Source organism: Salvia miltiorrhiza, chromosome 2, assembly GCF_028751815.1.
Source record: "Salvia miltiorrhiza cultivar Shanhuang (shh) chromosome 2, IMPLAD_Smil_shh, whole genome shotgun sequence".
NCBI classification, from domain to species: Eukaryota; Viridiplantae; Streptophyta; class Magnoliopsida; order Lamiales; family Lamiaceae; genus Salvia; species Salvia miltiorrhiza.
This window is the reverse complement of record NC_080388.1, coordinates 2198473-2222826: the sequence shown is the minus strand read 5'-3', so window position 1 is coordinate 2222826 and position 24354 is coordinate 2198473. Positions and strand designations below refer to the sequence as shown.

At 35.6% G+C, this 24354-nt stretch overlaps 3 protein-coding genes and 1 non-coding gene across 4 annotated transcripts in view; all 4 read left to right on the top strand.

The window, feature by feature from the left end:
• The window catches only part of LOC131012585 (protease Do-like 7), a 498535-nt gene that overhangs the window by 459961 nt on the left and 14220 nt on the right, over positions 1-24354 (top strand). The window lies entirely within an intron of this gene.
• Positions 4770-10838, top strand: LOC131012584 (callose synthase 12-like). Its single transcript, XM_057940567.1, is given in 6 exon segments — positions 4770-5125; positions 5127-5157; positions 5160-5302; positions 5304-5615; positions 5617-10341; positions 10546-10838. Coding segments are annotated over 5 exon segments (5307 nt in total). The 5' UTR covers positions 4770-5023; the 3' UTR covers positions 10336-10341; positions 10546-10838.
• On the top strand, positions 7976-8056 carry LOC131013743 (small nucleolar RNA J33). Its single transcript, XR_009097829.1, has one exon. It is a non-coding gene; the product is annotated as a small nucleolar RNA J33 (small nucleolar RNA).
• LOC131012587 (two pore calcium channel protein 1A-like) lies at positions 12079-23876 on the top strand. The gene is given in 25 exon segments (XM_057940570.1): positions 12079-12493; positions 13387-13530; positions 13630-13725; positions 13977-14072; positions 14510-14640; positions 14887-14947; positions 15073-15239; positions 15396-15501; positions 16133-16210; positions 16399-16460; positions 16688-16760; positions 18086-18151; positions 18224-18272; positions 18275-18369; positions 19048-19105; positions 20452-20559; positions 21127-21190; positions 21448-21616; positions 21836-21900; positions 22093-22183; positions 22290-22376; positions 22778-22849; positions 23152-23183; positions 23301-23374; positions 23523-23876. Coding segments are annotated over 25 exon segments (2187 nt in total). The 5' UTR covers positions 12079-12358; the 3' UTR covers positions 23531-23876.

Here is a 24354-nt window from a genome sequence, read left to right as displayed (position 1 = left end):
GTCCCGGGTTCACACCCCACTGCTCCCCCCTCCCCAACTCCCCCAAATTAAAAAAAAAAAAAGATAATAGTACATGTAAATACTCGTTAAACTTATAAATTACTTCACAACACATTATTAGTTCGTTAGACATGTTCTTGAAGTTTTAATACTCTCTCCGTCCCACTGTATCTGAGACTCTTTCTATTTAAGGCGTCCCACTGTAAGTGAGACTATTTTCTTTTTTGGTAAAGATTTTATCTTTTAAACGCATTTTCACTTTTTCACCTATAAACAAAATACACTTTTCTTAATTTTTGTGTCCACAAAAAAAATTCACATACAATGGGACGGAGGGAGTAATATCGACTACTCACGTAATGAATTAGTATTACTAATCTTTAACTCATTGTCTTTTTTCATCGTTCATTCATTGTCCTAATGTCCTTGCTTTATTTGTTTACATTGAGAAATGCAATAATTACACGATCAATGTTGTACATTTACTACCCTAAAAAAAATTGTTGTACATTTACACTTTTAGTTGATTTGATGTTGAACCAATCCCCACTAGTATAGTAGTGAGTAAAATTTTGGGATGGGGCGACACAACTTTTTTTTCTTTTTAATTTTTAATTTTTTATCATATGAAATGGGTGATCATTTTAGTAATCAGTTAACTCATTTTTTGTTGGGTCGAGAGTGATGCTAAACAGCTGTATTGTGCTTGTGTTCATTCACAAATTAATCAATCCTTTTATTTTATTATTTACATTATAGTTATTTTTTTTATATTTTTCTTTTAAAAAAATAAATAAAATTCAAAAATTTAGGTACATTATAAACAATATAGTAAACTAATTAAACCATATTTTTATTTAAAGAATAAATTAAATAAAAAAAATTCTCAATTCAAGTTCGTGGACGGCGACAATGTAACTGGATATATTTATTATTTCATGTAATTCTCTATGACATTACAATAAAATTATTCAAGTTCTAATGACAATTTTCTAGAGGTGGGACGGTATTAAATTGGTCATACCTTATACCATATTTTTACCTCCGATATGAAGAAATCTCATACATTTACCTTACCTTTAGCTACGGTATACCTTAGTCCGGTATAGCTTAATTACGGTATGTAAAAATCTCATACCTTTATCGTACCTTTGTTTCGGTATACTATACTTTTACGGTATACCAAAATAACTGACATACCAAAATTGATAAAATTTGTTACAGTATACATACAACTTAATTTTTAAAAACTTATTTACGCAATAAACAACATCTAACACATATAATAACGTCATAATAATTAAAATATATCACAAGTTGACAAAAAATAAACAGTACCTACATTAATATTAAATTGTATAAATATTTATAGTCTTATACTTGTATATTCATATATTATAAATCAAAACTATATTGATTTTATAAATAAGATGTAATTTAGTTTAGAAAAATAATCTTTAGTTATAGACTATACAATATAATTATGTAACTTACGTAAGATTAAGATTATATTATAACTATGTTATAATATTAATATAAGCATTAATACTATAATTTAATTATTTTAAATTGTATAACATGTTTATTATATATTATTTGATTATATTTATAACCTCATACTTGTATATTCATGTATTATATATCAAACTATATTGATGTTGTAAGTTAGATTTAATTAACGTATTTTAAAAAATTAATCTTAGTTATAGACTATACAATATAATATAATTATGTGACTCACATAAAGTAAATATAATAAATTTAAACAATACATTAAATTATATTACATATTTATTATATATTATTCATTTTAAATCATTTAATTTATATTTATAGCCTCATATTTGTATATTCATATATTATATATAAATTATATTAATGTTATAAGTTAGATATAATTTATTTTAGAAAATTAAAATTAGTTATTGATTATATAAATACAATACAATCTTTAATATCATTTGATTATCTTTACCCTCATTTATTTATTTTCAAAAATGTACTTGAAAATTATAATTATTTTGATATCATTGTAAATTCTTATATAAATTAGTTGCATCTTATTTTACAATTACAAACATAATTATAATTATATATTAACTCTTTATAATTATTTTCATACCTTGTTTCGGTATATACTGGTATACCGGTGATGTGGTACCATACCTTGTTTCGATATACACCTTTAATACGGTATTTATATATTTTTATGGTATATATCGCGGTATCGGTATACACCGGTATACCCCAGTATTTGGAAAACCTATACATTTTGCCTTACCGAAAATCTTCGGTACGGTATCATACCTTACCGAAAAGTTCGGTATACCTTAAGTTCAGTATTCACGGTATTTTTCGGTACGATATGACCGATATACTGATTTTTCGGTATATTTATTCTTTAATAATTCGTGTTGTCTTTCACATATAGTTATTTTATTTATGTTAAGGAAAAAAACACTTTCATGGGCCAAGATAAAATATTAACTCAAACAAGCATAATGTCACCAAAATTAGAAAAAATTAGCTTAATTACACGTCAAGATTTTGCTTAAAGAACCCAGTATATAAACATTCTATTATTTTCATCAATTAGTTTAAAGAAAAACAACACAAAGAAAGTGTGGACTTCATGTGAGAATAATAAAAAAAGTAATTTAATAATAGTATAATCATAAAATTAATCTTTTTTTTCCCATTGGTTTTTCCCTTCTCACAGTGAGCATTTGTTTTATTTAAACTATATAAAAGTGATTGTATAAAAATTAGGGTTTAATATTGTTTTATGTCTTGAATTTTTAATATTTTTTTATAAAATGCCATGAACTTTAGTTTTTTTCTTAAAAACTTCGAACTTTCAGCATTTTTTATAGAATATCCCGAGCTTTCGTTTTTTCCTAAAAATTTTAAACTTTCGACTTTTTTTCATAAAAAAATTCTTAGTTTTTCTATAAAATGTCTCGTTATGCAAAATTTGGTTACCTATAAAAGATGATTCATTTCGTCAAAAAAATCTTAAATTATCAACTCAGTGCTATAAGATTCACAAGTTGACTGCAATCAATTTGGTAAGAGTTATCTTTCGATCATCAAATTTTGTGTAGCGAGACATTTATAGAAATATTGAAAGTTCAAGATGTTTTAGGATAAAACGAAAATTTAGGATATTTTGTGAAAAAATGTTAAAAGTTCGAAATATTTTATAAAAAAATATTAAAAAAATTTAAAAAGTTTTAAAATAGACTAAAATTCGGGATTTAAAACAATATTAACCTTAAAAATTATCGGTAAACTAAAAAAAGGAAAAGGAAAAAGTGCTTTTTGCATTGACAGAAATTGGGTATTTTATTTTTCGACTTTCTCACCTTTGACTAGGCACCTCACATGAGCAGATTCTACTATTTTTATTTTTTTTTAAGACACAGCGGATGCGAATTAGACAAATGTTTGACACTAAATACGAGGTTCTTTGACTAAAAATTAGCGAAATATAATAAAGTTTTAAGAATTTTACATGATGCTACATTTAATTCAAGTATATTTTGAGATCCCGCCCTGAATATAAGTTTGAAGGTAATCTCGAGTCTCGACACAGAAATAAATAAAAATAAATTTAGTTTATTGATATTTTATGACAATTTTCTTTATAATGATTGTGAAATATAATTTGAGAGATACGATAAGGTAGTAAGGTAAGATAATTGCATGACCAAAATTATTCAATATATCCCACATTATGGAGTATGCGGTAAAGGTTATTATTAGAATTGAAAATATTTTTAATGCTTATAATTGCATATCTATAGATATTTTGCGACCTTTTTTTAATTATTTTAAATAACTCGTTAATTTTAAATATTCAACATGATGCGACTTAATATACTAACTAGCATGCATAACATGCAAGATAAAACATCTCAATTCTAAAACCCCAATTTAGTAGCAATGTTGTAAATACAATGTTATTTTTGGGATATTGTCTATTTAAATATTACTCATTCTACTACATTTCAAATGTCTTATTTGTTTTTTAGATGTCTCACTTTAAATGTCTTGTTTTTCTTTATGAAAAAAATTAATCTCAAAAATAAGAATTTTTAAAGGGCAAATTACCTTTTCAACTCTACACCACACTATTTAAGAATCTAGTTAATATTTTCTTAAATAATTGTGTCGGGAAAAAAAAATTCAGGACACTTGAAATAAGACTAGAGAGAATGATTGTATTTAGTCATCTAGGTGAGATAAATTGAGCCAAACTCGGTATTATTAATGTCAAACATCATTCGTTTATTATTTAGTCAATCTTGAACTTAATTTAAGATTCACAATTGACTCAACTATGTTTCAATATCTATCTACGTTTGTATCAAATAAAAGAAAATTATTTTCTTTTGAAAATTATACTATATTTTCTAAATAAATATGTATATGTATTTTTTTTTTTGAAAGAAAATATGTATATGTATTTATATAGATATAATAGCTCATTAATATTATAACGAGCTCATAAACGAATCAAATAAAACAAATTTAAACTCGAGAAATTTATAAACAATTTTTTTATCAAACTTTTTTTTCTTTTTCTTGAAGTAATGAAACTTAAGTTGTAAGTAACCCTGACTACTTTTACCACACTGTATATTTTATTTAACCATTTTGAAATAAAAATATTGCCTTTGAGTTTACCTAGTCCAACAAAGCCTCCCTTTTGTCACACCCATAGAAAAAAGTTTGAAATCTACGTCCAACTACGGAAGCATGAGGTACCACCAAAATCGATGTCCAAACCCATCTCTTTCTCTCACTGAAATGGCGTAAATTTCCATCCGCCATTACCATTTGAATACCTCAGCCCTCTCAAATCACCACTCCGCCATCCAAAACAGCCAAATCTAAACCCCTCCGCCACCACCACCGCCGTCACCGCGGCGGCCGCGGCTCAGACCTTCAATTTCCTCACAGGAATCACCCCAAACGCCTTCCTAAACCCTCAGATCTCCGCGATTCCGCGAATGCAGCAATGAATCAGAGCGTCGACGACGAAGACGTTTACAACATCATACCTGTCCACAACCTCCTCGCCGACCACCCCTCCCTCCGCTTCCCCGAGGTCCGCGCGGCGGGCCGCCGCCCTCCGCTCCGTCGGCGACCTCCGCCGCCGCCTTTCGCGCCATGGAAGCCCCACTACGACCTCCTCGACTGGCTCGCCCTGTTCTTCGGGTTCCAGGCCTCCAGCGTGAGGAACCAGAGGGAGCATCTCGTGCTCCACCTCTCCAACGCTCAGATGCGCCTCTCGCCGCCCGCCCGACAACATCGACACACTCGACCCGGCCGTCCTCCGCCGCTTCCGCCGCTCCCTGCTGCGGAACTACTCTAATTGGTGTTCGTACCTCAACCTCAAGTCGAACATCTGGCTCTCCGACTCCCACTCCCGCCACGTGGCGTCGGATCACCGCCGGGAGCTGCTGTACGTGTCGCTGTATCTCCTGATTTGGGGTGAGTCGGCTAACCTGCGCTTTGTTCCGGAATGTATTTGTTATATTTTTCACAATATGGCGATGGAATTGAATAAGATATTGGAGGATTATATTGATGAGAACACGGGGAGGCCGTTTTTTGCCCTCTGTTTCTGGGGAGAATGCATATCTGAATAAAATTGTGAGGCCAATTTATGACACAATTAAAGCTGAGGTGGAGAATAGTAAGAATGGGACGGCGGCGCATTCTGCGTGGCGGAATTATGACGATATTAATGAGTACTTTTGGAGTAAGAGGTGTTTTGAGAAGCTGAAATGGCCGATTGATCTTGGGAGTAATTTTTTCGTGACGGGACACAAGGGGAAGAAGGTAGGGAAGACAGGGTTTGTTGAACAGAGGTCGTTTTGGAACTTGTTTAGGAGCTTTGATAAGTTGTGGATTATGCTATTTTTGTTTCTTCAAGCAGCGATTATTGTTGCTTGGGAGGGGAGGGAGTATCCGTGGCAGTCGTTGAGAACTACAGAAGTTCAGGGCAAGTGCTTGACTGTGTTTATAACATGGAGTGCTCTGAGGTTCTTGCAGTCTCTGTTGGATATGGGAATGCAGTACAGCTTGGTTTCAAGGGAGACCAAGTCTTTGGGGGTGAGGATGATTTTGAAAACTGTGGTTGCGGCTGGGTGGATTGTGGTGTTTGGGGTATTATACGGAAAGATTTTGGATCAGAAAGATCGTGATCGTAACTGGGATAGTGGTGCAACAAAGAGGAGAATGGTTAATTTTCTTGAGGCTGTGGTGGCTTTTCTTGCTCCAGAGCTGTTGGCTGTGGCTTTATTTGTGCTACCATGGATTAGGAACTTTTTGGAGAACACAAACTGGAAGATATTTTATTTGCTGTCGTGGTGGTTCCAGAGCAGGACTTTTGTGGGTCGAGGGCTAAGGGAAGGTCTTGTTGACAATGTTAAGTATAGCCTTTTCTGGATTGCAGTGCTTGCCACAAAGTTTGTTTTTAGTTACTTCATGCAGATTAAGCCCATGATTGCTCCAACAAAGGCTTTGCTGGATCTCAAAAATGTTACTTATGAGTGGCATGAATTCTTTGACAACAGTAATCGGTTTGCAGTTGGCCTGCTGTGGCTTCCAGTTGTTTTGATTTACCTAATGGATATCCAGATTTGGTACTCAATATACTCTTCATTTGTCGGTGCAGCAGTTGGGTTGTTTGATCACTTGGGTGAAATTCGGAATATGCAGCAGTTGAGGTTGAGATTTCAATTCTTTGCTAGTGCTATCCAATTTAATCTTATGCCTGAGGAGCAGCTCTTGAATACAAGAGGTAATATTAAGAACAAGATCAAGGATGCCATTCATCGATTGAAGCTGAGATATGGACTGGGCCGGCCATTTAAGAAACTTGACTCCAACCAGGTTGAGGCCTACAAATTTGCATTAATATGGAATGAGGTAATCACTACGTTCAGAGAGGAAGACATTATCTCTGACCGTGAGGTTGAGCTTTTGGAGCTGCCTCAAAATGACAGGAATGATCCTAGAAGTAACTGGGAAATTGGGGTGATTCAGTGGCCATGCTTACTCCTGTGTAATGAGCTGCTTCTTGCTCTGAGCCAGGCAAAAGAGTTAATAGATGCTCCCGACAGGTGGCTTTGGTATAAAGTCTGCAAGTCTGAGTATAGACGTTGTGCAGTTATTGAAGCATATGACAGCTTAAAGCATTTTTTGCCGGCAATTGTGAAATATGATTCTGAGGAGCGCTCCATAATCAGAACTTATTTCCAAGAAATCGATCAATTTGTTCAGCTGGAGAAATTCACAAAAAACTATGACCTGACTGCCCTCCCCAAGATCTATGATAAGTTGGTCCGTCTTCTTGATCTTATCGTGAAGCCTGATAAAAATGCTGATAAGGTGGTGAATGCTCTTCAGGCCCTTTATGAGGCGGCTATCAGAGATTTCCTGAAAGAGCCTAGAAACAGTGACCAGCTGATAGCGGATGGTCTAGCTCCTCAAAAGGCAGTTTCTGGTGAAGCATTACTTTTTCAGAATGCTGTTGAGTTGCCTAGTGCAAGTAATGAAACTTTCTATCGCCGGGTTCGGCGGTTACATACCATTCTCACCTCTCATGATTCCATGCAAAAAGTTCCAGAGAATCTTGAGGCAAGACGTAGAATTGCCTTCTTCAGTAATTCCTTGTTCATGAACATGCCTCATGCTCCTCAAGTTGAGAAAATGAGAGCCTTCAGTGTTCTTACCCCATACTACAATGAAGAGGTGCTATTCAGCAAGGAACAACTACGCACTGAGAATGAAGATGGGATTTCAACCCTTTACTACATGCAGACCATTTATGCCAGTGACTGGAGGAACTTCTTAGAGAGAATGCGTAGAGAAGGGATGAAAAGTGAAAGAGAACTGTGGACAACTAGGCTGAGAGATCTTCGATTGTGGGCATCATACAGAGGCCAGACACTCACCCGTACAGTGAGGGGAATGATGTATTACTACCGTGCCCTTGAGTTGCTGGCTTTTCTGGATTCTGCTTCTGAGGTGGACATGAGAGAAGGATCTCAGCAACTGAGTTCCATGAGGCGTAATGAGGAAGTGGACCGTTTGAGCTTAGAACAGTCACCCTCTTCAAGAACGTTGAGCAGAGCCAGTAGTTCAGTCAGTCTTCTTTTCAAAGGGCATGAGCGAGGAACAGCTTTAATGAAATTTACTTACGTAGTTGCATGCCAGATTTATGGTTCTCAAAAGGCGAAGAAGGATCCCCGTGCTGAGGAGATACTTTATTTGATGAAAAATAACGAAGCACTTCGTGTTGCCTATGTTGATGAGGTGCAGTCAGGGAGGGATGAGAAAGAGTATTACTCTGTCCTGGTGAAATATGACCAGAAGTTGCAGAGGGAAGTTGAAATATATCGGGTCAAGCTGCCTGGTCCGGTGAAGCTTGGAGAAGGGAAACCAGAGAATCAGAATCATGCCATTATATTCACCAGGGGAGATGCAGTTCAGACCATCGACATGAACCAGGATAACTACTTTGAGGAAGCTCTAAAGATGCGGAATCTCTTGGAGGAATTCAAGTCCTACTATGGTATCAGAAAACCTACCATCCTAGGAGTTCGGGAGCACATTTTTACAGGTTCTGTATCATCACTTGCTTGGTTCATGTCTGCGCAGGAGACAAGCTTTGTCACCTTGGGGCAGCGTGTTTTAGCAAATCCATTGAAAGTTCGGATGCATTATGGGCATCCTGATGTGTTTGACAGGTTTTGGTTTCTAACTCGGGGAGGTATAAGCAAGGCTTCCAGAGTAATCAATATCAGTGAGGATATTTTTGCTGGATTCAATTGCACTTTGAGAGGTGGAAATGTTACCCACCATGAATACATCCAAGTTGGAAAGGGAAGGGATGTTGGGCTGAATCAAATCTCTATGTTTGAAGCCAAGGTTGCCAGCGGGAATGGCGAGCAGATACTAAGTCGAGATGTTTATAGGTTGGGTCATCGGCTGGACTTCTTTCGAATGCTTTCATTCTTTTATACAACCGTTGGCTTTTTCTTCAATACCATGATGATTCTCCTCACCGTGTATGCATTTTTGTGGGGTCGGCTCTATTTGGCATTAAGTGGGGTTGAAGGTGCTGCCTTGTCAAATGCCAATGATAATCGAGCACTTGGTACAATCTTGAACCAGCAGCTCATCATCCAACTTGGTCTCTTTACTGCCTTACCAATGGTTGTGGAGAACTCCCTTGAGCATGGATTTCTGAATTCTATTTGGGATTTTCTAACAATGCAGCTCCAACTTTCTTCTGTGTTTTATACATTTTCCATGGGGACCCGTGGCCACTACTTTGGCAGAACAGTTCTGCATGGTGGTGCAAAATACCGTGCAACCGGCCGTGGTTTTGTGGTGCAGCATAAGAGCTTTGCTGAGAACTATAGATTATATGCCCGTAGCCATTTTGTTAAGGCTATTGAACTTGGATTGATACTTACTATTTATGCTTCTTACAGCCCAGTAGCTAAAGATACTTTGGTGTACATAGCATTGACTATTACCAGTTGGTTTTTAGTGGTTTCATGGATTTTGGGCCCCTTCATTTTTAACCCTTTGGGCTTTGATTGGTTAAAAACTGTGTACGACTTTGATGACTTTATGAATTGGATATGGTTCAAGGGTGGTGTGTTTGCAAAATCTGAACAGAGCTGGGAAAAGTGGTGGTATGAAGAGCAAGACCATTTAAGGACGACTGGGCTTTGGGGGAAAATACTGGAGATCATTTTGAACCTCCGTTTCTTCTTTTTCCAGTATGGTATCGTGTATCACTTAGGCATTGCTGCTGGTAGCAAGAGCATTGCTGTTTACTTACTCTCATGGATATATGTGCTCGTGGCTTTTGGGTTTTATTGGGTATTAGCTTATGCTCGGGAGAAATATTCAGCAAAGGAGCACATTTACTATCGTTTGGTTCAGTTCCTTGTGATCATCTTCGGAGTTGTTGTTATAGTTGCCTTGCTTCAGTTTACCCAGTTCAAATTCGTGGATATCTTCACCAGCTTATTGGCTTTCGTTCCTACGGGTTGGGCATTTATATCTATCGCACAGGTCCTTCGTTCCTTTCTGCAGAAAACAATGCTTTGGGAGATTGTTCTCTCTGTAGCTCGCATGTATGACATCATGTTTGGGGTTATCGTGATGGCCCCCGTCGCCCTCCTATCATGGCTGCCTGGATTCCAAAACATGCAGACAAGGATTCTCTTCAACCAAGCTTTCAGCCGGGGATTACATATATCCCAAATTCTGGCTGGAAAAAAACCCAAGGCTGATGAGTAAGATAAGGTATTACTTTCACCTAGATCATGAAATGAATATGACTCGATTTCTTTCATTTCTTCTGGCATCTCCTGTTTCTGATCAGTAAAAGCTATAAATTTATGTGTTTTTATGTTCTTGCGTGTATCATCTTTTCATGACATGCACCTTGCAAGTAATTTCCTCAGAAGAATCGAATTGATGCTAAGAGAATCGAACTGTGAAACGCAGGTTTAGAGTCGACTTGTGGAATAGATAGAACACAGAGCTTGAGATTCTAGTTTGGACATAGGTGCATCTTCCTGCTGACAACCACAGAGCTGATGATTCTGATCGTTTTTCGTCGTTGCCGGGTTGCTCCATCTTTCACTTGCTGTTGATAAAATTTTCAGGTTCCTTTGCTTACATTGTCAGATATTCATTTGTTTGTGTTCATCAATTTATGACCCAGATTTTGTAAGAAAGCATCGATGTTGTGTTTTTTTGCCATTTCTGAGTAAATATATTTTGCCAGCTTGATTTTATTGTAATTTATTCCTTCCAAATTTGTATTGTAACTAGCAAATCTGGAAGCTTTCAGTAGGTTTGAAGTTCCTTAATCTGAAAATTTGCATAGAAACTCTCTTTATTCATAGTCTTGTGTTTCAAAATTGTGGAGCTATATTGATGTGACAAATCAATTTAATCATACCCCATCCCAATTTGGACAATTGTACACATTCATTAAATTCAAAGATGTGTAGGGAAAGTGATATTTTGTAAAATACTATACCAAAATGGTGGGGGGCCTATAAATAAAATACCAACATGTGGCCATGTGGGCGACTTCGCCACTTGCATCATCTAGAATTTATTTTATTTTATTATTTTCAGTTTCTTGATTGGTGTTTACCTATAATTTATTTCTACGACTGCACAAATTTATTTCTACCCAACGCGTACGTGAGGAGCACTGAGTTATTTGATGCATCACAATAATTGCCTAGTATCAAGCTACAAGGATTTACACTGCATTATTTTTGGGTATATAAAAATAGGGATTATTTCTACCCTAAATTTATTAAATTATATAGTTTCTACTACTTTGTCTACCATATATATATATATTGAGAATGTCAACCATATGGTATTTTTTAATCGCCAAGGATTTGACATTTCCATTTGAAACTTTGTAAACTTTTTTGTTTCCTAAAAATCTTATGGAAGACTTGACGACGCTTCCTTCCAATTATTATGTCGACGGTTTGAATTATTAAAGAAAATATATGGAATTATTATTAATTATTTTTATTAAAAAAAAAACTAACAACTTTCGTGTACCATGGATCATTAAAAAAAAGTTATGACCCCTACAATTTATATGATTTACAACATCAGTCTATTTTCCATCGATTTAAGTTAGCATAACTGCTAGAAAAAGTACGCATGAACTGATTGTACTTGTACATGTGGAAAAATTGCAACGATATCGTTAAAATGTCATGCCCAATAAGTTTAACGATGTTCTAAACTCGATAAATTGTAGTAAAATTTTTATATCAATATTTAAACATTATATTATAAACTAAAAGAATGAATAGAAATAGTGTTATTATATAGAATAAACTTTTCTATTATATTCAAAATTAACATGTCCCCCACGTAGCCATAATCAAATCTTCTAGATTATAACATGAATATTGCTCCAAAAGAAAAATTCAAACGTCATTTAACCGATAAGACAAGGACATGTATATTGTATATATCCTTATTTTAATCACTGATCTGCTTCACTAGCCAATGCCGACAGATTCTCGCGACACGTTGCTTCTCTCTCATTCTACTTTACCTATTGGAAGCTAAAACTTGGTCCCCCGACAAATTTTCAATTCACATATATGAATGTATAACTAACAACAACCAATTTCGCTTTCGACCCATAAATCAGCTTACTGAAGCTGTACTGTGCGCCACCTGTTTGATAAACGGTCACACAAAGGGACAAACAAAGTGGGTTTACTCAGTGAAGAAAGCCCACATCTGAATCTTGGAGTAAGCTGCGGAAATGGATGAATCTCTTCTCGGTGATGGAGGCGACAGTGGCGGCCCAAGGCGGGATCGTCGGCGCTTGTTTGATCGAAGATCGGAAGCTATCGCTCATGGCTCGACCTATGAAAAGGCTGCTGCTTTGGTTGATCTTGTATGTTAGTTTTTCTTTATTTTTTAAAAATTGAATCTTGATGTTGGAAGCTGAGCTTCTTTGCAATGTAAAAGTAGGGTGTGTAGGATCTGCTGTTTTAGATGAGTTATGGTGTTGAGTGGAGCATGATTGAATTCTTGAAAAATAGTGTCTCTTAATTAGGTGTGATTCGTCTAAAGTTGGAGGTGGTTTTGAGATACTCTTTGGCTGAGCTTATTTTAGAGAGCTTATAAGGTTTAGTGTCTTAAGAGCTTGCAAGTTGTCAAAGTGTTTGGATAATTGAGCTTATAATGAAGAGAGATGAATTTGGAAGAGTATCTATGATGGAAATGATAAATTATAGTTGAATTATTTGAGTAAAACGATTGTTGCTTATGAGATTATGAAAAAATAAGTTGGGTTGAGGAACTTAATTTTTGGGGAGCTTATAAGTTGTTGGAGCTTCTTTTTACAGCTTATAAGTTGTTCGGAAGCTTATTTTGCCAAACACTTCTTAAGAGCTTATAAGTAGTGTATTTCGCCTGTAAAGATGGTTTAGTTCTTGCATATGCAAGCAAACGAGAGAAAGAATACAAGCACATTAATGATGATTGACTTTTACTTTCATGGAAAGAGCCATCTAGATACGGAAGGAGTTCTCTTTAGGCAATCCTTATCTTTGTTTAGTAAGTTATATGGATGACGGCGGGGAAGCTTTTGTGTCCCATATTGAAATGATAATGTTATTTTGTTTGCTATGAGAATGAGAAATCCTTGAATTTTTATGATTTACTGAATTATGTGAATTGAAGGTTGGAGTGGAGGTATCTGCGATTGAATCTGCTTCATTTACACTTTGTTACCTATAATTTTATTAGAAAGTCTAATCATGCAAATGGCTGATACAATTTTAGGCGGAAGATGGAATCGGGATACCTGAGGAAATATTTGACCAGCCAAGTTTTGGAAGCTCCTTAAAGTCATATCTGGTGTTTATAAAATTTGATTTCCTTTGGAGCCTGAACTACTTTGCTCTACTTCTGCTGAATTTCTTGGAGGTTGACATATAGCTTTTTTACTTGTCTTCTTTATCATCCTGCTTTCATATTTTGGCCTTAAAAAACTTTGCTCATGTAAATCTTGATTTGGAGTTTCAGAAACCTTTATGGTGTAAAGAGGAATGTAATGACAGGAAATACTACTATCTAGGGCAGTTGCCTTACTTGACTGGTACCGAGAGTCTCATCTACGAGGTAAGTTGTAACTCAAAGTAATTGAACTTTTCTCTTTGTGGCAGTTCTGTTAGCATTGCAATCACCCATCTCTAGATTCGCTATAGCCTCAAATGGCTCGAAGCTGAATGGTTTCATTTTTACACAATGCTCCTCTGTTGAATTAGATGTTTTGTATTATGCTACATTAGTTGTGCCAGCATTTTTGTATTTCCTTTAATCATTCTATTTTTATAAGTTAAGCTCTCTCATTCCTACTTTTTCCTTTGCAGGTCATAACGCTCGTGATTCTCACTGTGCATACTATCTTTCCAATAACATATGAAGGGCTGAGTATATACTGGAATTGTCTTGTCAATAGACTTAAGGTACACTTTTCTTTCACTACAATTACATGGTTTTCTATTGTTTTTTAAGCAATTAAGTCTTCAATAGGATGAACAGTATACAAGTCATCAATTTTTACAGACTCGTATATGGCATATGCACAGTTGCATATTTAAAAAAGATTCAGCTCAAAAGTTTTTCCGAGCTTGAAATATGAACCTCAACCTGGCTCTTCTAATGATCAAATTTCGAACTAGTGCTTTCCAATTGGCATCCGAGTTGCTTGAGAATTGTTGCACTCATTTGTAGCATACATATTTTCAGTCCTCAAGATTGATTACTGATCTTATAGTGTATTTCTGTGAAAGCATATAGCAGAAAAAAATGTGGGCTGAAATTCGTAGGTTTTATTTGTTCAGGGAACCTAAAAACTTACGATTTGACTACTAATCCCCTCCCATCCCCACACTATTTGCAGGTGGTTTTGTTGTTATTATTGGTTATTGATCTAGTTGTCTTTATCATATTTCTGTCTCCGGTGGGATTCTATACTCTTCCCTTCCGGCTTGCACCGTATCTCCGAGTTGCATTTTTCATTCTTGCCATCAGGTAAGGTTACTATTCAACTTGCAGTTGCTATCCTGGTCTGGTTTCTTACTTTCTATGCAGTATCCTGTGTTCATACCTGGAAAACGGGCCCATTAAATTTTTTATGTTTCGAGAGAGTAGTTGAATCTTCCATGTGCACGCACAAGGAGGAGAGCAACATGAATGAGATGCACTTTGCACTTGCAATTGAATTATATGCTTAAAATCTAATCATGACAAGATGCAGTGTGTTTATTTTGACCTCAGGGAGTTACGTGATACATTAGTCATCCTGTTCGGGATGCTTCTCACATACCTCAATGTCCTGGTATGTCTGTTTTCATAAAATGCACTTAGCCTTACCATTTCTAAATTTCGTAGTAATTGAAAAGTATAACATGATGATTTTGTTTATGTTTTCTTCTGTTTCTCGTGGCGGTGGATGCAATGCAGGCTTTACTGCTACTATTTCTTCTGTTTTCAAGCTGGTTGGCATATGTCATTTTCGAAGATACCGATCAGGGAAAGACCACCTTCACTTCATACGGGGCAACCGTGTACCAGATGTTTATCTTATTCACCACTTCCAACAATCCTGATGTCTGGATTCCCGCATACAAGTATACAATTGAATTGAGTCGACTATTTGCTATTCTTTAACATTTCTTGTTATCCACAAACCAATCTCTCTTGCAAGAATGCTGAACTGTTTCCTTGTTTTATTGTTTCAGTTTTTCCAAATAAACTCACACATCGTGTTCTTCTCTATTTTGTAGGGCCTCACGTTGGTCCAGCTTGTTCTTTGTCATATATGTGCTGCTGGGTGTTTACTTTGTCACCAATTTGATTCTTGCCGTTGTATACGACAGCTTCAAGGCTGAGGTACACTTCTCAGCCATTGGCTATAGGAATGTATGATGGTAGTTAATTTGTTTGTAAAGCATTTAAATGTTAGAATTATTTGAAATGGTTCAAAAATTATTTTAAGATAATTGCAAGATCATACGATTTAGCATGTAGGTGAGTAAGTCAAACATTCGATATGTGGATGAAGGCCATTAACCTAATAATTTTTGGAGTGAGGTATCTTTATTAGTTATTAGTCACTGAGTATTCTATTGAATGTTATTATGTTATATAGTAATTAATGTATAAAAATATTTGAATAATGTTAACTAACAATAACTATGGCAAATGTTATGATAACAAAAAAGATTGTATAGTAAAATACTCCCTCTGCCTCTGTCCCATTAATCTTGGCCTGTTTTCCTTTTCGAGTTGTCCCAATAATCTTTACGGCTGTTTCCTTTTTAGGTAATCACTTTACACTAACTCAAATATGTGGGTCACACACCTTTACACTACAACTTCACTCTCCTACAAATACATATGCTAGCAATATGTTATCTATCTTTCTCTACAAAAAATGTTCAGTGACCTCTTAAATCTGGAGGTGTCGAACTTATTATCTTTTCAAAGCATGACAAGTTGACTAATCCTAGTTTTCTTGTAGCTTGTAAAACAAGTGTGTGCAAAGGATAATGCAACAAAAAGGATACTGAAGAAAGCTTTTAGCATCATTGATGAAAATGTGAGTATGATTTTTCACTACCATTGTTGTTTTTACTTTAAGCTTCTGTTCCTATACTTCGCACACTTCAACCTACTCTATTACTCTGTCTCTGTTTTCAAACAAAATGTTTGATTAGTATTTGGATTATAAATTTGCTTTGTTTATTTTTTATTCCCTTCCATTTGTCGTGTTTTGGGTACTGGCAGGATCTTGGTTACCTTGACAAAGATCAGTGCATTCGCTTGTTCGACGAGCTGAACAAATACAGGTATAGTTTACTTTTCCAACAAACTTTTTATTGCTGATTCTTTTCTCACACCTCCTGTGTGATTTCACTTATGATTTGATTCCTACATCTAGAGCAACATGAATATTTCTATATGCATGAAACGTTTTAGAGAATAAGAAGCCAGAAAGACGGCTGACATTCATGATGGAGATAGATGCATGTTCTTAAAGAATCACGTTGAAACGGTTCTTTTAAAATGCTCGCAGGACATTGCCAAAAATATCAAGAGATGATTTTGAATTAATTTTCTATGAGCTGGATGACAGTCATGATGTCAAGGTATTGTTGGCAAATCTGTTTGCATCTCCTCATTCTCTCTCTAATTATGTAATGTTTGCATTCTTCTTTAACTATTGGGTTATTGGCGTCAAAATATAACAATTTTGGTCGATTTTTGATTTTGCACGCCAACTTTAAAATTGGTACAAAAATACACGAACTTATTAATTGTTGTAATTTTATCATGATTGATATTTTCGTCCAAAATAAAGCAGACGTGGCATAAACCGCGTGTGTTGGCTGCTCCAATCGAAATGATGTTGTCTGGTTATGAAAATTTATTCCACCGAGTTGCAACACCAACTTTAATTTTTGCGAAAATCTCAATCGTGACAAAATTACACAATTGTTAAGTTCGTGTATTTTTGTGCCAATTTTAAAGTTGGCGTGCAGAATCAAAACTCGTCCAAAGTTGATGTATTTTAACGCTGATACCTCTTAATTATTCATGTTGTTGTAAGCTCCTTTAAAGTAAAAGACTTACTCACCTCTATTTAGTTGCATATTTTGAGTACCTTTTGACTCTTATGCTTCTCAATAGCTGCCCATAGATGCATGTTTTCTTCATTTCTGATTCTTATGATCTTCATTCCTAGTTATTTTGAGCATAGATGCAGAAACCGTAAACAGATAGCCTTTATTCACCAAAATGGATAGAGCCCCCCTGCGGCTTCAATTAATTATTAGAAAGAAAAAGAAACCGACTTATGTTCTTAATTTGAAAATTTCCTATCTAATTAGACGTTAAAAAGAATTAGTGCCCGATACCGGAAGCACTTAAGTGGATTCTTTTTTCTTTTTTTTTCATGAATCCTAATTATTCAGATTCTCTATTATGGATGTGTGTGTAAAAGAAGCAGAATATTGATAAAGAAAGTTATTTTTTTCCAAAATCAAAAGAGCGATTGGGTCGAAAAAATAAACAATTGCTAACCATCTTGCTATCCTATAACATTAACACGGACGAATTAAATGAAAGAGAGGGTAGAGAATCTGTTGATAAGTTTAATTGTCTCCGAGGTATCTATTTTTACTAGAATACTTTGTTTTGACTGTATCGCACTATGTATCATTTGATAACCCCCGAATCTTCTACCTTTAATTCAAATCGAAATTCAAATGGAGAAAATCCAAAGACTACAGCTAAAGAGATCTCAACAACACGAATTCCTATATCCACTTATATTTCAGGAGTATATTTATATTTTTGCTCATAATTGTGCTTTGAATAATCTATATTTAAGCAGAAAATCTCATTGACAAAGTTGAATCTTTTATCTACTGACATTTACTTTTCTTCCCCGCTGCTTTGTATGCAAATGCAGATTAATCTGGATGAATTTGTTGATCTCTCGCATGCAATTGGACTCAGATTTCAGAAGGAGGATTCAGTAAATATACTTTCACAAACTGGAAAATGAGTTTCCATAGTCGAACCCTACTGAATGTGCTTGTCTATGCAGGAACCCATTTTCGAGAGCTGCTGTCCCACGTTCTACAGGTCATACACATCTCAAAGCTGAAAGATTTTATTCGGGGAGAAAAATTCGGTTACATTGTAGCCTTCGTTCTCGTCCTGAACTTTGCTGCTGTCGTTATTGAGACGACGGTATGAATGTGCTCACTTAAATAGTACTACCTCCGTCCCTGAAACATCTTCCTTTATTTCATTTTTTCGTCCGTCCCCAAAACATCTTTCTAATCCATTTTGGAAACAATTTCACTAACTATTGCCCTTACAATTTCCACATATTTACACACTAGCGGAAAGAACATACGTTGTACGTGTAATTAATGTTATTTTAATTGATAATTTATTATTTTAAAAAAAATCTATTAATTCATTACTTTTATTAGATAATTTATTGGATGGATATATTTATTTATAAGCCTCATCAATAGATATAGATATATAGTAGTCTTTATAGATTTGGGTGACAAATAAATGTATATCAAAATATATTTATATTTTATAAATATAATAATAAATATATCATAGGGGTAAAATAGGCAATCCACAAGTTGTGCCTTAGACTGCCTTAGGCTCTTTTTCTATTAGTATGGATTGCCACTAATGGATCCACTTCTTTTCATTTTAATTGGTTCATTAGTTACTATCATCCCGTTTTCTATCTTCATTTTTTCTAATTTGTGGGACCCCTTCTCCACTCATCAAACACACAACTAACTTAGGAAGATGTTTCATGGACTGAGGGAGTATAATAGTTTCATACTTCATGAATAGAAAACATGTTCTGACAAAATTCTGGTTCTTATTGCTATGCAGCTCGATATAGAGGATAATTCTGCTCAAGATGCTTGGCAAAAGGTTGAATTTATATTTGGTAAGTCCTACTTAATCTCATAATCGACGAACGACACTAAGTGGCATGCTATTTGTGGGCTCTTAACTTTCTCTCTCCTCCTTCCACCTAAATATTTAATATGTACGATGATGAATACATGACTGTAATTTCTTAATCATCATTCATATCGTCATATATATGAACTTGTTTTCTTGAAAATGACAATATTGATGGATGTGTCTCTTTTTAACATAAGATATATGCCTCCATCTTTTCCAACTAAGTCCTCGTTTGGTTCAAGTAGAGGAATGTAAATGGAATGAAATGAAATAAAAAGGTGGAATGGTAACAATAATTATTACTTTTATTGAGTGTTTGGTTTAACAATGAAAAGGAATCACTAGTAAGGGATTCTCTTTCTTTTGTTTCCCCTCTATTTTGAGGGGTAGCAAATTGGGTGATTGGATTACCCTTAGGGTGTTTTTGCTTTGAGGTATAAGGGAGGGATAAAGTACATTTACCACCTTATACTTCGTTTGCTTTGATGAATAAAAAATTCGGGCAGGTTGTATAATTTTTCGGGCAGCCCCTTGTCCCTTGGGAAAGGGATAACTTTATACCTAAGAGAGGGTGGTATAATTTTATACCACCTTATAAGGAGTGGATAAATATATTATCCTTCAAACCAAATCAGATATAACAAATATGGTCCTCACTTTAAGTGATAAGTTTATACCTCATTATATTATCCCTTTCATTTAGAGGGATAAAAAGCAAACACACCCTAAGGGTAATGGAAACTCATTACCCAAACCAAACAACAAGTGATGGATTCAATTAATTGAATCCCTTTCCAACCTCCAAAAACATCCAACCAAACATGGGCTAATTGTCTTACTTAATTATGTTAAACTGAATTCTCAGTTATTACAGATAATATGAAAAAAGTAAATAACTTTTGCTCCAATACTGAGTACTCGCTCTGACCCATAATAGCATGCACACTTTTTTTCGGCACGGTTTTAAGAATGTTAGTTGAGTGTGTTGTGAGTGGAGAAAGTGATCCACAATAGTGTTGTGAGTGAAGAAAGGACCCAACAGCTGGTATTTGTTGTAAATAAATTGAGATATTGAGGTTAAAATAAAGGATAGTGTCCAAAAATAATAAGTACGCACTTTTGTGGGACGACGAAAATGGCAAAGTGTGCATATTTTTGTGGGACGGAGGGAATATAAGTTAGATGTTCGACATCTGGGTCAACTTTCGTGTGAAGTTTATTTTGGAAACTTAAATTTCTAATTTTCAATAGTCTTTGGGTGCTCAGAATCTCAATGTTTACTCCTTATTTTATCTAAAGGCTGCAGTTGGTGTTTTCTTTCTGCAGGATGGATTTATGTCCTGGAAGTGGTTTTGAAAGTCTATGCATTTGGGTTTGTGAATTATTGGAGAGATGGCCAAAATCGTTTCGACTTTGTAATCACCTGGGTAATTGGTAAGTACGTACCACACTACCGATCAGATCATGGAACAGATAACTCAGATCATTGAACCTCTTTTTTCTTTTATGTTGCCATAAAATTGAGTATACACAAAAGAAGCTACCTTAGATGGTTTGCCTTGTGAAGTGAACACAAAAACTTAATAAAAGGGAAAATTGATCGTGATAAAGAGTGACCAAACTCAACCAGTATGGGACCTCCACAGCCACAGTGTGGAGGAGCTGCTTCTTAATCCGCACTGCCTGAGGAAGCCTTTGCACGCCTCCGTTACCTTTTGGAAGGATATCACTTGACGAACCAGAAGAAAGAGGAGAAAAGGCGAAAGCGAGGCAGAACAAGTGCAATGGAACAAAATAAGTTAATGATGGCCAAACAAAATGGCTTTATTTTGATGAGAAGTACCACAACCAAGTACCCTATCAGCTCAACGCTCCTTTTCTATCTGGATGCTAGATAACTCCATTCTATATGTTGAATAGCTTGAGTGAATTTATGCTGATAATTAAATCTGTCACCCATGTTTAGAGGCAATCAACACCAAATATGTCTTGTTTTTGCAGTTATTGGAGAAACGGTAACTTATCTGACTCCAAGTGGAACAACTTTCCTCTCTAATGGGGAATGGTGAGATTTCTTCCTCTTTAAATGAATATCAGTTTCCAATATCTGCTTCTTTTTTATTGGGAAGAAAATGGTTTAAACTATTATTGGAAATGATGAGGCATAATAGCAGAAATCTGATTGTATTTTCATTTAGCAAGAAATGCTTCATCCTTAAGGTGGGACTAAGATTTATCATCTCCATTTTCTCGGGCATATTTTAGAGAAAGTTATTTTTCTTGATCGAGTTTGGTTCTTGACAATGATTGATGCTACTGCAGGATTCGATATCTTCTAATAGCAAGAATGCTCAGATTGATAAGGCTCTTGATGCATGTTAAACAATATCGCGCTTTCGTTGCAACGTTCTTGACCCTCATACCAAGCCTAATGCCATATCTGGGGACCATCTTTTGTGTCTTGTGCATTTATTGCTCTGTCGGTGTACAGGTATTGACGGCTCTCCACAACTTAATTCATCTGTGATTTGTATCTTGCCTCTTTGCTATCCTTTTTAGCTTGGTCTAGCTTCACATGTTCACGACTTTGACATTGAAAAAAGAGAATGATTGTCATCATAGCTTTTGCAGTTCAGTTTATATACTTATCACTTTCTTTTTTTCTACGTCATGCAGATTATATAACATTTCACTTCTTCTTGAATTGTAGGTCTTTGGTGGTGTTGTTAATGACGGAAATCCGAATCTCAGCAAAACTGATATGCAAGATAGCGAGTATCCTTTGTCATAAGTTGTCCTACTTTAGCATATAAGAATACTTTTCCAAATCTTTGGTGTATGGATTTCTTGACATTTCAGACTTGAGGTCATTATGGTGTGTGTATGTTTTTTCCTTGGCGTCTCAGTTTTGATCTGCCCCAAGTAATGTCAGCTTTTCTTGTTAGTCGTACCCTTGACTAAATTTAGCTACTTGCTCTTCAACTTCAATGACTACCCGAACGGGATGGTAACACTTTTCAATTTGCTGGTGATGGGAAATTGGCAAGTCTGGATGCAGGTATGTATCAGCAGATCTCGAGATATTTGAAGAATTTGTAGTGTGGTATGAAATATGAATATTCGGCTTTTGGCCTTAATTTCTCTACTCTTCGTTCAAATTCCAGAGCTACAAGGAGTTGACTGGAACTAAATGGAGCTATATCTACTTCATCAGCTTCTATCTCATTACGATCTTACTACTCTTGAATTTGGTAAGCCATTGTTTCACAAACTTCTGTCTAAATGATGCTTCTTGAGATGGTTACATTATGGTAGTTAACTGCTCTCTTTTCGACGTCTCTTCTCATTTAAACTAGGATCCAAGATAGCTAGAGTAGACTTATGTTCGTGTCGTTTCAACAGAACAAAACTGTGAACTGCAGATAGAAACACATCTATAGCTGAATTTTAGCATTTCATCGGAGTCCTCTTCCTAATATTTTTCATTATACGCATTCCAAATTATCCGGTGAAAGAAACTATATGAAAATGGTAGATTGCACAAGGAACATGCAAACTATACTCAGTAAATTTTCCATGTCTTGATTTTGATCTTCTGCTTCGAAATGATATACAAATCGTATCTATAATTTTCGTTCTTTTATTCGTTCAGGTTGTGGCCTTTGTCTTGGAGGCTTTTTTTGCTGAGATGGACCTCGAATCTTCTGAGACAGGGGAGGTCAAGGTCAGTGGTTAAGAATTTACATAACCTTTCTTTTTTTACTATGGCTAATTACTCTGTGTAATCGCGTTTTAAATGATAATGGCACTTCGACTTTTGTCTTCTCGTATCCATATCCATATCCATATCCATATCCATATCCATATCCATATCTGCTCTACCCGCATTGAAAACTTTCAGAGGCAAAATGATGATTCTTTTGTGAATCCCTCAATTTTAAAGATGTTTTCAAAACTAATTCATATTACAGTCATCGTTGTATATGAGAATTTAAGTCGACTAAATCTTTCTGCACTGTGCAACAGGAAGAAACAAGGAAGTCAAGGAGGCTTATCGGGTATGGCCACTGCCTACGTGCTTGAGAAACACGTCCCACCACTTGGAAAAGTTTCGAATATTTTTATTCATTCTGATGTATGTAACAATTTTTTTTCCACCCTGTGATTTTGTGCAGTACTAAGTCAAGGAATCAGAGGGTTGATATGCTTCTCCACCACATGTTGAGCGCTGAGCTGCACGAAACGGCAGGTTCTTCCTCTCCCTAGACCGCACGCGCTTCTAGCTTATGATTGGTTACACGTATTTATCAAGGTTTGCTAGCACCACACGCTCTGTGATATGTCGACTGCTCTTTCCTGCTTCGTCTTGATTCCTCTGTTTTTATCTCCATTTTTAGGGCAATGAAGCTTTCATTATCTTTTGAGGGTTTGGATGTGAGGGGAAAAGGAGTTGAGCTACAAGAAGATGAGATTTTTTCTCCAATCATCACTTTTGCAGTGGAATCTGTTATGTGATCATGTGTTTTTTGAGTGGTTTTTGTTTGGTACAGATTGCAGATTCAGGCTCTCTCTCTCTCCCTAGAAAATCTTGAAGATTTTCCACTTCTTAATTGTCTTTTTTAGGTTGTATTTTTATTAAAATGGTCACTAGCTTTATGTTGAAATTTTAGTGGGCGTGTTAAATTATGCATGGAGTTACAAAGTCATGGAATCTTACCAGAAATCCAAGATTTCTTTTACTCGAGTCACAATTTTTTTTTTTTTTTGGTGATAAAAATATATTATGATATAAAGAAATTGAATATATGTTACATTGAAATAATCAGGCTATTCAAAATTAACAAGTGTGCGCTAATGAGGCCTAGTTTAATTAGCAAAGTTGAGTTACCCAAAGACTCTTCTTTGTGAGAAGTTTCACGGTACAATTTCGTTTGCGTGCGGGTAGTTTTTCCACCTTTGTGTGGGTAGTGGTTTTGTCTGCGTGCGAGTGGTTTTTCTACCTTTTTGTGGTGTACAGATTTCGCCTGTAGTTTTCCCACCTTTGTATGGATAGTGGTCCCGTCTGCGTGCGGGTAGTTTTAATTTTTTCATCTTTGTGTGGTGTAGAGGTTCCGTCTGTAATTTTTCTACCTTTGTGTGGGTAGTGGATCCGTTTGCGTGCGAGTAATTTTTTTACTTTTATTTTATGTAGAGGTCTCGCATACGTGTGGATAATTTTTTCACATTTGT